Below are 15,472 nucleotides of genomic sequence, written 5' to 3'. Positions count from 1 at the left end.
CGGCACACCAGGAAGTAGCAATGCCCGCCTGAACTAACTCCTAGAGCCACGTGCATAGTACCCCAGCCTTTCAGCCATTGGCGCCTATAGCAACGTGTCTCCCTCTGATTGGTCGCCTATAGCAACGTGTCTCCCTCTGATTGGTCCCCTCATGCTATATATACCCCTGTAGTTCCTAAATAAAACGGATCTGCGTCAATGAACCTGGTCCCTGGAGTCGTGCATGCAGACGCCCTAGCGTGTTGGGGCTCCGTCGTCCTCACCCCCGAGGGACCCCCTGCTTCATCTGGCGCCCAAACGTGAGGCCCCCGGAATGGCTGGACGGGTGAGCGACCCTCTACAGTAAAATGGGAAACTTTCCCCCTTCGGCGAGAGCGCCACAAGTGCGCGTGCTCCAGGCCTTACTGCAGAGCAGGCAAGTTAAGGTCTCTGAAAAGGAACTCCAAACTCATTGGGAGTATCTATTACAGTCCAATCTGTGGTTAATCGAGGCCCCCATTTGGGACCCCTCCACTTGGGAGAAGGTCTTGAAAAGGATTCGACCCGCTGAGGTCCACGAGGAAAAACCATTACCCCCTTCTCTGACATTCCGGCCCCGTCGCCCGGAAGCCGTGTCGCCATCCCTCCCTTCACCCTGGGCTCAGCTCCCAAACCGCCATGGTTTTGTTACTGTTGGTGGGATTCGCAAAAGGCACCACCAACTCCTCCATTCCACCTCCAACTGTCAACGGCTCCCTCAAAGGGCAACCTGTGCCTTCACTGACGCGGGCAAGCATTACTGTGCAGCAATAATAAAGTCCCCTAAAACTTCCACCAACCCCACTTACCTTAGATATACTTATCAAGGCTCAGCACAAGTAGGAGAACTCAGAGCTACAATATACGCCCTTCTCTACTGTCAAAATAGTCCAGTCAACTTATTCTCAGACTAGGGGCCCGATGCACGAAATTCGTGCACTGGGTGTGTGTTGCGGGGGAGTGTCCCTCAGCCCAGCCTGTCCCCTCTCACATACTGGGAGCCCTCAGGCGTTGACCCCCATCACCCTCCAATTGCAGGATCGGCCCCTTGCCCAGGCCTGACGCCTCGGACAGAGGTGTCAGGCCTGGGCAGGGGACCCTGATTTCCCCCCATCACTGGTTTGCCCCCAGCCAGGCCTGATGCCTCTGGCCCAGGCATCAGGCCTGGGCAGGGGACCCCCAGACCCCTCCAATTGCTGGCTCTGCCCCTTGCCCAGGCCTGATGCCTCGGCCAGAGGCGTAGACCCCCATCACCCTCCAATCACCTGATCGGCCCCTTGCCCAGGCCTGACGCCTCTGCCAGAGGTGTCAGGCTTGGACAGGGGACCCCCATCTCCCCCCGATCACTGGCTCTGGCCCCTGCCCAGGCCTGAGGCCTCTGGCCCAGGAATCATGCCTGGGCAGGGGACCCCCATCTCCCTCTGATCACTTGCTCCACCCCCCGCCCAAGCCTGACGCCTCTGACCCAGGCTTCAGGCCTGGGCAAGGGGACCATCATATCCCCCCAATCCCCGGCTCAGCCCCCCGCCCAGGCCTGATGCCTCGGCCAGAGGAGTTGACCCTCATCACCCTCCAATCACCAATCACCGGATCAGCCCCTTGACCAGGCCTGAGGCCTCCGGCAGAGGTGTCAGGCCTGGGCAGGGGACCCCCAGCTACCCGCGGTTGCAGGCTCCGCCCCTGCCCAGGCCTAACGCCTCTGGCTGAGGCGTCCGGCTCAGGCAGCGGGGACCCGCAGCTGCAGCGGCCCCGCGATCGTGGGCTCCGCTTTAGGCCCAGGCAAGGGACCCCTAGCTCCCAGGACTGCCAGCTTCAACCGTGCCCAGCTCCCATCGCTGGCTCCACCCCTACTTCCTGCTATCACTGGCCAGGGCGGCAAAGGCGCCTGATTCTCCAATCATGGCTAGGGGGCAGGGCAAAGGCGGCCCCAAGGCCGCCTTTGCCCTGCCCCCCAGCTCTTAGCTCCCCCCTGGGTTTCCGATCACTGTCAGTGGCAGGGGGCTTCTTCCTGCTTTCCCTTCACCTCCCTGCATTGTGCCTACATATGCAAATTAACCGCCATCTTGTTGGCAGTTAACTGCCAATCTTAGTTGGCAGTTAACTGCCAATCATAGTTGGCAGTTAATTTGCATATAGCCCTGATTAGCCAATGAAAAGGGTATCGTCGTACGCCAATTACCATTTTTCTCTTTTATTAGTGTTGATAGTGCTTACGCGATGCATATGGCAATAAATATAAGGTATTCCACCTTAAGAGTTAAAGATACCCCGCTAGATCAGAGCCTCCAACTCCTAAAGGACAGCCTAGAGAACCGTAAACAGCCCTGGTATATCCAACACTTACGGTCTCATACTGGCCTACCAGGCCCACCTTCCCTAGGCAACGCAGAAGCGGACAAGCTAGTTTTTACCCTACAACCCATAGAAGAGGCCAGACTCCTACACACCAAATTTCATATGTCAGCCTCCTCTCTCCATAAGCTCTTCCCCCATCTGTCCCTAGCTCAGTGCAAGCACCTCATACGTGCTTGCCGATCCTGCGGCCCTCTACTACCCCTCGGGCCTTTACAACCCAGAGGGGCCAATCCCCGAGGACTACAGCCCAATGCCATATGGCAAGCAGATGTCACGCATGTCCCAGCATTTGGCAAATTGAAATATGTCCACACAGTCATAGATACTTGCTCAGGAGCTACGTTCACCCAGGCCCAAACGGGGGAAAAAGTCAAACATAGCATTGCCACCTTCAAGGCTGCCTTTCTCATCCTTGGATTCTCGTGGGAGGTAAAAACTGACAATGGACCATGCTACACCAGCACTCTATTTCAAGACTTCTTAAAATCACACGACATCAAGCACACCATGGGCATCCCCTATAACCCCCAGGGACAGGCAATTATTGAAAGACTACACAGGGAACTCAAGGCCCAACTGATTAAAGAAAAAGGGGGAGTGATAGGGAGAAATCCTCATACACTGCTAACCCAAGCCTTAACTGCCCTCAATTATTTTCATGTTGATGAGCATGGATTAACCCCTATGTATGAACATTGGGGAGGACTCCGGGACATTCCAACACCTCTTCCTTTGGTCCGGCGGAGAGACCCACTCACTGGAGCCTGGAAAGGCCCCGACCCGCTCTTAACCCAGGGGAGAGGGTTTGCTTGTATTTTTCCAGAAGGTGACAAAAGTCCCGCATGGATCCCTGCTCGTGACGTCAAACCCTACACCATCAACGATGAGCCCTGGATCGCCACCATCGCCCCCCGTGGAGGAAATGGAGGACCTGACCATAGAAGAGAACCAGCCCCGACGGCGCAGACGACCTAGACACCAACGAGCTCACCCCATCACCTGGGGTGACATCAAGGCTCTACAAGACCAAGCGGCGCGCATGGCACCAGAGGGGAACCCGTCGGCAGGAACGTTATTCTTATTAATGTGTGCTCTCATCACAGCTAATAGCACGGGTGCACACAGATAAGGACTGTGGACTGTGATACCTCACCCTGGCCTTCTCATGCCAGTTAGTGTTTCCCAGTTTCCAGTGGCACGTGCCTCTGCTACTCCTTTTACCCGTCTATAAGGCCACCCTTCTATCTCCTTCTGAGTAGTGACAACTCCTTTGCTTTGGCGTTAATTAGAAAGGAATGGGGAGATGTAGTAGAGCTCAGGAAGTATGTCTCAGCGCTGTGGCTGTTGCAATGGTGTGAGCACCTCCACCATGACATGCTTCCTCGGCACACCAGGAAGTAGCAATGCCCACCTGAACTAACTCCTAGAGCCACATGCACAGTACCCCAGCCTTTCAGCCATTGGTCGCCTATAGCAATGTGTCTCCCTCTGATTGGTCGCCTATAGCAATGTGTCTCCCTCTGATTGGTCGCCTATAGCAACGTGTCTCCCCATGATTGGTCCCCTCATGCTATATATACCCCTGTAGTTCCTCAATTAAATGGATCTGCGTCAATGAACCTGGTCCCCGGAGTCGTGCATGCAGACGCCCTAGCGCATTGGGGCTCCGTCGTCCTCACCCCTGAGGGACCCCCTGCTTCAGGTGATGTTATAAAATATCACAGAAATACACAGGAGTGTAAGAGACTATGATGAACAATGATATGCCAACAAACTGGACAACCTGGAAGAAATTATTAAATTCCTATAAACATTAACCCATCAAGACCAAATCAGGATTAAGCAGAAATCTGAATAGCCCGGTGACTAGTAAGGAGATTGGATCAGTAATCAAAAACCTCCCAACAAACAAAAGTCCAAGCGTTCCCTTAACAATGGGAAGAAGATGGGAATAGACGTTTTCCCAGAGAAGACACGCAGATCGCCATCGGGTATGAGAAGATGCTCAACATCACGGATCATCAGGGAAATGCAAGTCAGAACAAGAGCTGTCCCTCACACCTGTCAGGACAGCTGCTGCCGCAAGAAACAGTAAGTGCTGGCGAGGACGGGGAAAGGGAGCCTGTGGTGGGGATGTGAACTGGTGCAGCCACGATGGAGAACAGTACGGAGGTTCCTCAGCAGCTTAAGAGAACGAGCACATGACCCAGCAATTCCACTTGGGGGTATTTATCTGAAGGAAATGAAATCACTAACTGGAAAAGGTATCTGCACCCCCATGTTCACTGCAGCATGACTTACACTAGCCAAGATAGGGAAGCAACCTCAGTGTCCGTGGATGGAGGGAGGGTACAGAAAACGTGGTGCGCACACACACACACACACTCACACACACACACACAGAAACACACACTCACACACACAGACACACACGCATGCACACACTGAAATACTATCCAGCCATAAGAAGGAATGAAATCTTGCCATTTGTGACAACTTGAATGGGCCTCGAGGGCATTATATTAAGTGAAAAAGATTCTTATATGTGGAATCTTTTTAAAAAACCAAACAAACAAAAACACAACCCAAGCTCACAGATATAGAGAACAGATTGGTGGTTGCAGAGGAAGGAGTTGGGGGGTAACATAAATGAGTGCAGGGGATATGAATTTATTTTTAAAACTTTAAAAGAGAGTAACTAATGTAAAAGCTGGTTAATTCTGTTGGGAATTAAAAAGACAAACCAGCCCCGGACCCACACGCAGGGGCAGTGCCGGCGAACTCAGACGCCCATTCCCAACCGGTAAGTGGCTGATCGGACGTGCCTGCCTCGGCGGACAGTCACTCTAGGACAGAGTCTATGAACAGCCCCCTTGGCCTCTGGGAGCAGACGCACGGCGGCTGGGAATGGGCTGCAGCTGTCCTGTGTTTCTGAGAAAATGGAAGGATGGTTGGTGTTCTTTCGAGCCTGGTTCATGGGGTCACAGGGACAGTCAGAAAGGCCAGCCCCGCCGTTCGCTCACTTCGGCCCCTTCCACAAACCAGGTCCTCTGTGCTCGTCCATCACAGCTTAATCCCTGGGATGGAAATGAGGCCGCGATTCGATTTCCCGGGAGCTTCATTAGGAGGGAAATTGAATTTACCCAGGACGGGAGGAAGCGGTTGAATGAGGAACATGACCGGTGATTGAATTTGGGTCCCTGCACGCTCCCTGTGATTCGATTCTGACCCACGGACCCAGCCCCGAGACGGCACAGGCCTGCCTTCCACGCAGACGCCGGCATCTGCGGGACCAGCCCGGTGGGGCATCTGCTCTGAGGAACATGTGGCCAGCTCACTCCTCAGGCAGAACCGGGTCCTGGGGGGTTAGGGGGGTGGTGTCCTCACCAGTCCTGAGAGCTGTCCCTCAAGCCCTCAACACCCTCCCAGGGCAACTACCTCTGCTGTTCCTCTGAGATGATGAGGCCTCAGGCTGGGGACGCCGATGAGAAAGCGCCAGGCTGGGCGTCACTTCTGGAAGGAGCTTCCGTGGGGAAGGACCCGCAGCCTGCGGGGACCCAGTCCTCGTGGCTGAGCTTCTGGCCCCCGCAATCCCCTCAATGGCGCCCTGTTGGGTCCTGCCCGCAGGGGAAGTACTGTTTGTGACAGGCCCACAGCCCGCTCCAGGCTGGGTTACTGAAGAGGGAGTCCCCACGTGGAAGCCCCAGCAATGAGAGTTCTGAAGAGACACAGCGCCCAGTGCCAGGGCGAGGCAGGCGCTGCCCCGGGGCATGGCTGTGAGGGCACTGCCTTCGTCTCTAAGAGCAATCTGCAATTATTCTGGCTGAACTGTGTCCCTCAAATCCTGGTGCTGAAGTCCCAGCCCTGAGCCGGCAGAGTGTGGACAGAGGGCACAGGCACCCGCCCCCTGCCCGTCCTCTGTCCTGAGAGGCAGGATGACCGCAGGGGCCCCTCAGCTTTGGGTGCTGACACAGGTGGAAGGCATCCCATGGAAACAGCCTCTCCTTGTGTGGCCTGGAGCAGCCCTGTGACCTCTGACCCCAACAGGAACAAGGTGTGCCTCCCTGAGTCTCCCTGGCAGCGAGGCCGGAGAGTAAACCTGAGCCCATGTGCACTCCCTTCCTTGCAGGTGAGGAAGGCCAGGCCCTCGGCCCTCTGATCACTGCTCTGGTGTTTACAGCGGAGACAGACGGCTCCTTCACCCTCTCCCCGAGGCAGGAGCACTCCCACCCCGGCCTCCCCTTCTCTCCCCAATCAGATCGGAGCCTGCAGGGCTCAGTGGCCAAACACAGGCCCAGGACACAGGCCCAGACTTGGTCCTGGGACAGGCCTGGGAGAGGCTTTGGGGCCTGGCACAGCCAGGCCTGGGGAGATGGCAAGGCCCAGGGGGCTGTGTCCAGTGCCCCGAGGGGGATTACAGAGGACAGCACCCCCTGCTCCTGCAGGGCGTACAGGAGGCGGTGTGTCTCCAGGCGTTTCTCGGTGCGTTGGCAGGAACCTGTGGTGCCCCAGCAGCGTGAGGGTTTGCTGGCTTCACCTCCTACACCCTCACACTTGAACTTGTGCTGAGCTGGCAGCAGGGGATGACAATGAGGGTCATTTCCCTGTTTCCTCGATGGCTGATGGTTTGGGCAGCTCCCATTTGCTTATCAGCTATTCAGGTTCCATATGAGTATGGAACCACAGAAGACCCTGAAGAGCCAAAGCAATTTTGAGCTAAAACATACACAAAGCGCTTCCTTATGTCACACTACATTGCAAAGCTATAGTCCTCAAAACAGTAGGGTTCTGGCATAAAAACGGACAGAGACGATGGGACAGAATAGAGAGCCAGGAAAAGGCCACATGCCTACTGTCACCTGGCGTTGACAAGGGCACTGGGCGGGAACACACAGCGAGAGAACAGTCTCCTCACAAACTGTTGGAAAGACTGGACACGCACCTCGGCCCACACCGTCACAAACAGTGACTGCAAACGGACGAGAGAAGAGCCCACAGCGAGACCCGGGCCTGCGGCACACGGACCCCGGCCCAGGGGCAGCCCGGCCTCCTGCCACCTCCCCTGCCAGGACAGATGCCCTGGAACACGGCACTCAATGACTGCTTCTGGATGAGGGAATCGCGAGAACAGCCAGCCACTCCAGAGCCCCTGGGACAAAACAACAGCCTTCAGTGAGGATGTATCCTCCACATCCTGTGACTTTGCTGGGGGAGGCAGGTGCTCTCTGGCGCCCAGCAGGCGTGGTGCGAGCCATAGGCCACACGACTCAAGCAGGGAAGTCCGGTCTGGACGTCCTGTCACAGCTCAGAGATGTAAATGGGGCCCGATCCCAGCCTGCCAACCACGCACTCGACTCCCCTCGCAGAGGAGACCGCCGTGTTCCCAGAGGCAGCGGTGCGCACGGAGACTGAAGTGCATGCTCCGAGCAGGCCCGTGGCTGCCAGGCCCCGCGCCACGCGCCCACGTGGACCATCCCGATTCTGGTGGAACCGCCCGCAGGCTCCACTGGACTCTGCTCTAGGCGGGCGGGCACCTTGCCGGGGGTCTGCCTGATCCGGACACCCCTGACCCTTCCAGGGGCCTGGCCCAGCCCTGCCCCATCACAGCCCACACCCCAAGACTCCGGAGCCGTGTCCACAGCACCTGCTCTCACGCCCCTTCTCCCACACTCCAAACAGGAATTTTGAACCTATTTTGAATCCAAAAGTAGGAGCGAATGCTCCAAATTCAATAACCAGCTTAGCAAATTCTGATCCGAGCCTGCAGGTCTTTAAAGTTTCAAACATCAGCCCAGCCAAACTCGAAGTGTTCGTCTGCATAACCATTTCATGTGGAATCAGGGAATCAGGAAAAATGAGAGCTATTAATCTGCAGGATTCAATTGTTAACTTTACAAAACGAGGACTTCATTTCAAAATCTCATTTAACGATCTGACTTCCATCCTGGCCCGTTTCGTTGCATTTATTTGATTTCTGAGATAACTTGCACGATCAGACTCAATAGACAGAATAGAAATTCCGCCAAATAAGATTTTAGCCTTTGATACCGAGAGAGTCAGTTAGGCGGATGTACAAACGAGCCTCCCACTCGCAGCTCCAGGGCGCCTGGCAGAGGAGCCGGGAAAGAGCCGAGTGGGTCCCACCCGCCTCCAACCCGGATGGACAAGTCTGACACGTAAACCTGGTTCCACGTGGCTTCTCACTGCGCGTGGGAGCTGGCCCAGTGGCACCTCTGGGGGCCTGGCGTTCCTCGTGCGTGAAGGAGACCCGTGTTGTAAGCACCTCAGCACAGCCCAGGCCGCAGCGGTTTCTCGATGCCTGAGGGCTGAAAGGAAACAGATCCCACATCAGCCTGCATGAGCAGTAGAAGGAAGAGCAATCAGTGCCCCCGCCATGGGGGGCGGGGGGGCCGTGGGCACCCAGGCATGGAGACCATGGGGCAGAAGACATGGGGGCATGAGCACACTCAGGTGGGAGACCCTGCGTGCCCGCCCCAGGACAGCCTGGAGGTGCCCGTCCTCGCTTCCCCCCGCACAGCTGTGTGACCTGGGACAAATTACCTGACCTCTCTGTGCATTATCAGAGCGAGTCAGGAGAACAACGTGGAAACCTCACCTGGCACTGCCAACGTGCACGGGTGCTCTTTGAGGCCTGCAGCCCTGGCAAAGCTGGGCACCGGTGTTGGGGAGGGGGCTACCCAGGGTAGTCCCTTTGCCCGGTAGAAGGCCACTGCGTGCAGCTCCTCTCTGTGGGAACTGGGACCAGGAGAGGAGGAGGAGGCCAGCAGAGCCGAGGAGGAGGCGGAGGAGAGCCCAGGAAACCCCGGGAGGGGCCAGCAGCTGGCCTTTCGCTGCCTGCGTCACTGGGGAACCCAAGGAACAATGGACCGCAGGTGGTGATGTGCAGCCGCAGCGTCCGACCCTCACCCTCCCACAGATGCCATCTTCACTGCGAGTGGCTCAGGCAAGAAGCAACGCCCCGAAGTTAGAAACTCACATGGGGCTGTTTCCCGAGACCACGGCACACAAAGGCGCCTGTCCTGAGTCCAGCCACTGTGATGCCAGCGACACCACCGTGGGGCCCACGCCCTGCGCACCTGCCGCAGGTGAGGCCCGGCCGGGCGGGCGGTGCTGCTTCTGTGGGAACCCTGCCCGAGGCCTCAAAGCAGCCGCCTGATGACCGTGTTTCCCGGGAAGAGGATGCAGGTTACAGGTTGTCCTGTGGCCGCGCCGCCTCCTCATGGAGAGCAGGGGGGGTGGAGGTGCCAGCTGCAGCCACATGGTCACCTGAGCATCTCCCAGGCCTCGACATGAGTCTCTGCGACCACAGGCTGTGACGGCCAGGACCTGCAGGGGCCTGAGCTGCGCACGTAGCCGACTGCCCCCCCTGTACCTGCAGCAGAAGCGCTCACAGGAGAGGGGATCTGCCCAGAGTGTGCTGAGGGGCTGGAGCTGACAAGGTCTCCTTCCCGAGTGCGGAGGGCAGGGCCTGCCGGTGGCAGCGTTAGGCACAGCTCGGCTTTGAACTCGAGGCGGATTCCTGTTTTAATGTTGTCAGCTCCTTCCTTTCTTTTTTCCTTTCTTATTATGAAATGCTTTACACTTGATCTTAGCCAAAAGGCTGAGAAGTGATACTACGATGTGTGTTAGGAATTAGACGTTGAAATATGCAGGGGCAGGCCGGGAGGAAAGCAGACATGTCCCCTCACTGGGGTGAAGGCTACGCACGTGTTTCCCGAGGAGGAGCCGTGTCTGCTCCCGACTCGACCTCATGCGAGGCGTGTGGCCCTCAGCCTGTGCGGGGCTGTCGGTGTGGGGTGTGGACGCCTCGGCAGTAAACCCAAGGACTGGCCTGTGGCTCTGTCTTTTCACATCTGGGATTCTGTCCGGTTCTGATATCCATGTGCTGCTTTATTTCACAGAAACGCCTCTGGAAGCTTTTCTCCGCCCCTGAGCTCTGGAACTGCCTGACAGGGGGCACGCCCGCGTTCCTAGGAACCTGGTGTGTTTCATGGGGCGCCCTGGGTGAGGGGGCTCTCGGGGGTTAGCTTTTGAGACCCTGTGCACATCGGATCCACGTCTGGCACACGGGAGTCTTGATACTGTTCTCTTTTTCCAAATGCTCTGAATTCATCCCGTTTCCTTAAGGTTATCTTCCCTTTCTCACTTGTATTTCATTCCTTTATTGTACTCACTTTTATTGGTTCATAGGGTTATCGCTTGGGTTAATTGATCTTTGCTGTTGATTTAATTAAATTATACACTCAGCTTTGCAAATTCCTTCTTTGTGCTCTTAGTTTGCATGTGCAGGCACGTGTGGGTGCAGGTGTGTGCATGTGTGATGCACACATGGGTGCAGGCATGTGCCTGTGTGTGATGCACATCTGTGTGTGTGCATTTTCCTGCCTGCTTGAGTTGAGTACATACATAGTTTACTGTCATTGGTTGTTGCCCCATAACATACGCCAGAAATGCCAGTGTGAACCGTATGGTATGAAGATAAGTGCCTGCTCATCTGCTAATGCTTCCAGTTCACTGCTTTCATGTTACAAAATAAGTGGTCCCCTCTCCTTTTTCTTTCCACTCTTGCACAGTTCTCATTATATGACCTAGTCTATAAAGCTATGTTTTGCTCAGGTTTCTACTGACATGCACATGTAAAGTTTTTCACGATGTACATGATCATTAATAAGTAGCTTGGAAATGACCGGGTAGTTTTCACTCACTCGGAGGAGGCTGATGGGGACCAGGAGGTATTGGGTGCCAGCAGGACCACCTCTGTGTCTTCATCCATCACCTACGGGGCTTGCTCTGCTTTTAATAGATGTGAATCCATTTCTTTCCTGGATACGATTTATTTTTAAATATATGATCTATGTCTAATCCAGGAACTTCTCTTAAGTGGTATCTTCCAATACTTCCCTGTTCCTTGTTCCGGCCTCTGAGGGGGACACTGGCCATGCATGTCCTGGCTGAGCTCCACGTGGTCACCTCCCACAGCCGGGTCTCACTCCTCTCTCCTCTCCTCGAGCTGCCACCACCGCCCTGCCCCCCCCCCCCCCCCCCCCCGCCGTGGATCTACGGCTCTTTGTCGCTTCACCTTTTCTTCCCCGTTTCTGACCTCAACTCCCAGCCTCTCGTTCGCCTTCGTGCATCGCGTAGCGCTTTCATCCGGGCTTTTCCCACGAGCTCACTTGGTGTGGAGACCACCAGGTCCCAGCCGACCTGTCCGCAGTCTGACCTTCGCATCCTTCTCCGTGGCAGCTGGTGATGACCCTTCCCTGCAGCGCGTTCGCACAGGCCTGGCGATGACATGCGTCCCTCCGACGGCCACGGCTCCCCCAGGGCCCCCGCTTTGCATGAGGGAGCCCTTCCCAGGAGAGGCTAGAAGCGTCTGAGAGCAGGCGCTTCCCCGGGGAGACACTCACAGCCACCGGGCGTGCGCCATGACAACTCTCGGCTGCAACTCTCTCTGGATCCGGGGAAGCCACCACTGGGAGGTGTCGGCACGGGGCCCAGCTCCCTTCCTGTCCGTGTGCACCTGGTGTGTGGCTCCAGGTGTGAGCCACCGACAGCCCCTCCCCCGGCTGCGGACAAAGATGGCTTTCCTTCAAGCCTGGTCCCAAGCTCTGTGGTGTGGGGTCCAGGCAGGTTCCGTCCACTCTTTTGTTCTAGTACCTTTTCTTCCAGACCAGGGTCTCTGTGGGCCCTCTGTGTGCCCCAGACGTGGTGCGTCCTCTCTGCCTCGGGCCTAATTTTCACTGCTGGGCCCCCAGTGGATCCTGCTCATGTTCTGGGTCACAGCTATTTCTCGGGGCCTCCGAATGGAGCCCACTCTGACCTCAGTCTCCTTGCGGATTCCAGCTTTAGTCAGACATTCCTGTCCCCATGTGGAGCTGGAAGTCCCATCGCACATGTTACACCGACCCTCAGTTCCTGCCGGAGCGCCTCTCACCACGGCTGTCACCCACGCTCCCGGGACAGGCATGCACACGGGGTGTGGAACGGCGACTATCTCCCACTTCCTCTGAGACTTACACAGTGAAGAGAACGGATACACCCCTTTTCACGTGCTTACCCCCGCAGCCTGGTCATCAGAAGCCCCCAGCGAGGGGCTGCCTTCTGCCCTGGCCCCAGCCTGTGGCGCGTCCCGGGGCGGCTGCGCTGGGAGAGGGAGGGGGAGGCGGGCGGACAGACTGTCGATCTTCAGCAGCAGCTCATCCAGCAGGTCTGCAAACTCATCCAGGGAGGGGTTCTGGAGGGAGGAAAAGAGACTAGTACGGCCTCCAGGAGCCAAATCCCGCTCATTCTCTGAAGCCTTTCATGGCACTGACGTTAGGTGGCATGTGCTGTGTTAGGGAGCGCACGGGACCCACATCTCCATGCCCTCACGCACTGCGTCATCCACAGGCGTGCGCAGACCCTCACGTTGTACAAAGCGTGCACACCTGTCCCTCGTTCAGCACATCACACAGGTGTGCATCTAGGCCAGTGGTTCTCAACCTTGGCTGCACATTAGAATCACCTGGGAATCTTTTTAAAATCCCGATTTCTGGGCCTCATCCTCCGGAAATTCTGTTTCTTTGTTACTCATGTTGTGGCCTCACCCCACAGCAAAGAAACAGAATTTCCAGAGGGTGAGGCCCAGAAGTCAGGATTTTACAAAGATTCCCAGGTGATTCTAATGCACAGCCGAGTTGAGAACCACTGATCTAAGTGCTAAGGCTCAGACACCCGCATGAAGGACTGTAAAGTGGACTTGGAGGCAGTCATCTACGGAAAGTGCGACAAGCAGTGAAGCCCACACACGCCCACTGCCACCACGCGTGCGGCTGGCTCAGAGCTGCCCTGGGCGGCGCCAGAACGCCAGCCCTCGCAGCAGCTGGGCCCAGTGTGCACACACCTGCTTTGTTCTGTTTGACTCGGGTCGGGGGGCCGACACTCAGTGGCTAAAAGGACAGAATAGGGGGTGTGCGATGGGGAGAATCCCAACGCCCCCCTTGCCGACCCTGCAGGGTCATTCGAGGATAGAGGAGTTAGTGGGGGAGCCTGGGCTTGTGAACAGTGATGCCTTTAGAACTGTCAGTAAAGGCCTGTGGTTTTGCAGGGATATTGGTGCAGAATCACAGTCTCGCTTTGATAACTAAAAGCAAACTTCTGCATCGAAACCGTCGCCTTGGACAGGCTCACTGATGCAAGCCCGGAGCTTACGTGGTGCGTGGCTGGCTCAGCCTCCTCCGGCGGCCGCCTCTCCAGCCCCAGCGCAGAGCAGGCCGCCCCCCACACGTAGGCCATCACGTCTGCAAGTCTCACAAGAGATTGGCTTTGAAAAGATTTTCGTTTGGGAACAAAAGCCATGAGGGAACCTCTGAGCTGGAAAAAACGAAAAAATAAAGACAAACTTCATGTTATTAAGCAAAAAATAGCTTTGTGAATTTGTTCAACTGTAAATGGAGATCATATCTGATATTTTATTTCCTGTCCATAAGGCAGCAGTTGCGTAGCAAAAAAGTCAGGCAGCTCTCTCTCATGAACTGAGCTAAATTGCAGCAAGATTCTGAACTGGACCTACGTTTCCACAGGCAAGGTCCGCGTCAGCGTTTTGGCTCCCCCTAGCGGGCCCCACGGGCTGTGCGTGACCCCGCCCCACGGCGCTCCCGCCTGGAGACAGAAAGGGCCCCGCAGAAGGACACAGCTGCCCTTGTTACACGAACGAGCCAGCGAAGGTCCCTGCAAATCGGTCCCGGGTGGTTTGTTTCCCGCTGCAGGCTGAGACCTGCTAGCTCAAAAGCTGGCGTGCACACTGGATCGTGTAAGGGCACAGGCAGCAGCGTTTTAGCCCTTGGGATCTGCTTGGTGTCCCACAGAACCTCAGACAGCCGTCACCCCTGGAAAGACAGGGCCCTGCAGGTATAAGCCCCAGTGCTGCTGCCCTTGGGAGCTCTCCGACCTGGAGACTTCCCGTGTTTGCTGGGCAACTTCCCACACACAAAACCCTCCCCAAGACTGCCCTCCCCTCTCCCCATGACACAGCCCTTGGAGTGTCTCAAGGTGTGAGGGACATAGGCACATGTGAACCTGTCACCATGGTGTCCACATGCAGCTGTGGGGGTCGGGCGGGCAGCTAGGGGTCTGGGTTGGTGTAGCCAGGGAAGCTCCTAGGGTGACCCCACACTGAACGCTGTCTTCTGAGACTCAGGATTTACACATGGTGGGTGGAGGGGCGGGGCTACAGGGAGGCGGTGAGGTGAGGCGCAGGGCCCACGAGCCATCAGGCTCCCAGGGGCACTGTGCCTGGATGGACATAGAGCAGGTTCCCGGCACTGTCTTCATAGGAACACCTGGAGCAGTTTCTGAAAATCGGGATGCTCGGCCCCACCGCTGGGAAAGGAGACAGCAAACCTGGGGAGGAACTAGGGAGGGCCCGGCTGAGAACCCACAGACCAGGGTGCCAGAGCAGGCAGAGGGTGGGGCGGGGCAGGGCAGGGTGGCGATAGCAGGAGGCCTACCTACATCTTCCTTTCAGGTGAGCAGTGAGAAATGGTTAATACAGGCGAGCTGAGCCACTGCAGGGACAGAGAACTGCTAAGGAAGCATTGTGTTTACTGAGATGGGACTATCAGCTGATGTCCTGTATTTTTACTTGTAAGTCGTCAGCCCTAAGTAGGGGCGGCAGGGAAGGTCACGGGGAACCGTTGAAGGAGTTTAAGCCAGAGGCTGTGTGTGTGCAGGCATGTGTGTGCGCACATGTGTGTGTATGTGTGTGTGCATGTGGTGCGTGTGACATGACTAGGGTTGCATGTGGCAGGTCAGCAGGAGGGTGGGATGCAGGGAGCCCCATTCCTAACTCAGCCCCGAGCCCAGAGAACATGTTCTGCGCAGATGGCTGATGGGAGATACTCCAGGAGATGGGAAGATCGAGGTAACAGGACAAGGGGCAGCTTGCACGGCCACAGTGAGATTCTGCCTGAAATCAGGTGGGAGAGAAGGGGTGTGGCTCAGGCTGGGAGGCTCCCTGGAAGGGGCAGCATCCTGGAGTGACTGGTCATCTTGCTGAAACTGCCTAGCCGACTGGACCAGGTTCAGCTCTACCCAACGC

General features: G+C 56.5%; 1 protein-coding gene across 1 annotated transcript in view; it reads right to left on the bottom strand.

Moving 5' to 3' along the window:
- Window positions 1-8,115: 8,115 nt before the first annotated feature.
- Window positions 8,116-15,472, bottom strand: part of PKD1L1 (polycystin 1 like 1, transient receptor potential channel interacting) — a 58,067-nt gene continuing 50,710 nt past the window's right edge. Inside the window, exons 50-52 of the mRNA XM_059711291.1 lie at window positions 13,585-13,746; window positions 12,452-12,628; window positions 8,116-8,699 (exon numbers count right to left, since the gene is read on the bottom strand). Of these exons, the coding sequence (XP_059567274.1) occupies window positions 8,658-8,699; window positions 12,452-12,628; window positions 13,585-13,746 (381 nt within the window). The 3' untranslated portion in view covers window positions 8,116-8,657. The remainder of the gene's footprint in view (window positions 8,700-12,451; window positions 12,629-13,584; window positions 13,747-15,472) is intronic.

The sequence above is a fragment of the Myotis daubentonii genome, chromosome 10 (assembly GCF_963259705.1).
Source record: "Myotis daubentonii chromosome 10, mMyoDau2.1, whole genome shotgun sequence".
Taxonomy (NCBI): domain Eukaryota; kingdom Metazoa; phylum Chordata; class Mammalia; order Chiroptera; family Vespertilionidae; genus Myotis; species Myotis daubentonii.
The sequence above is the reverse complement of the archived record's forward strand: the minus strand, read 5'-3'. Positions and strand labels throughout refer to the sequence as shown.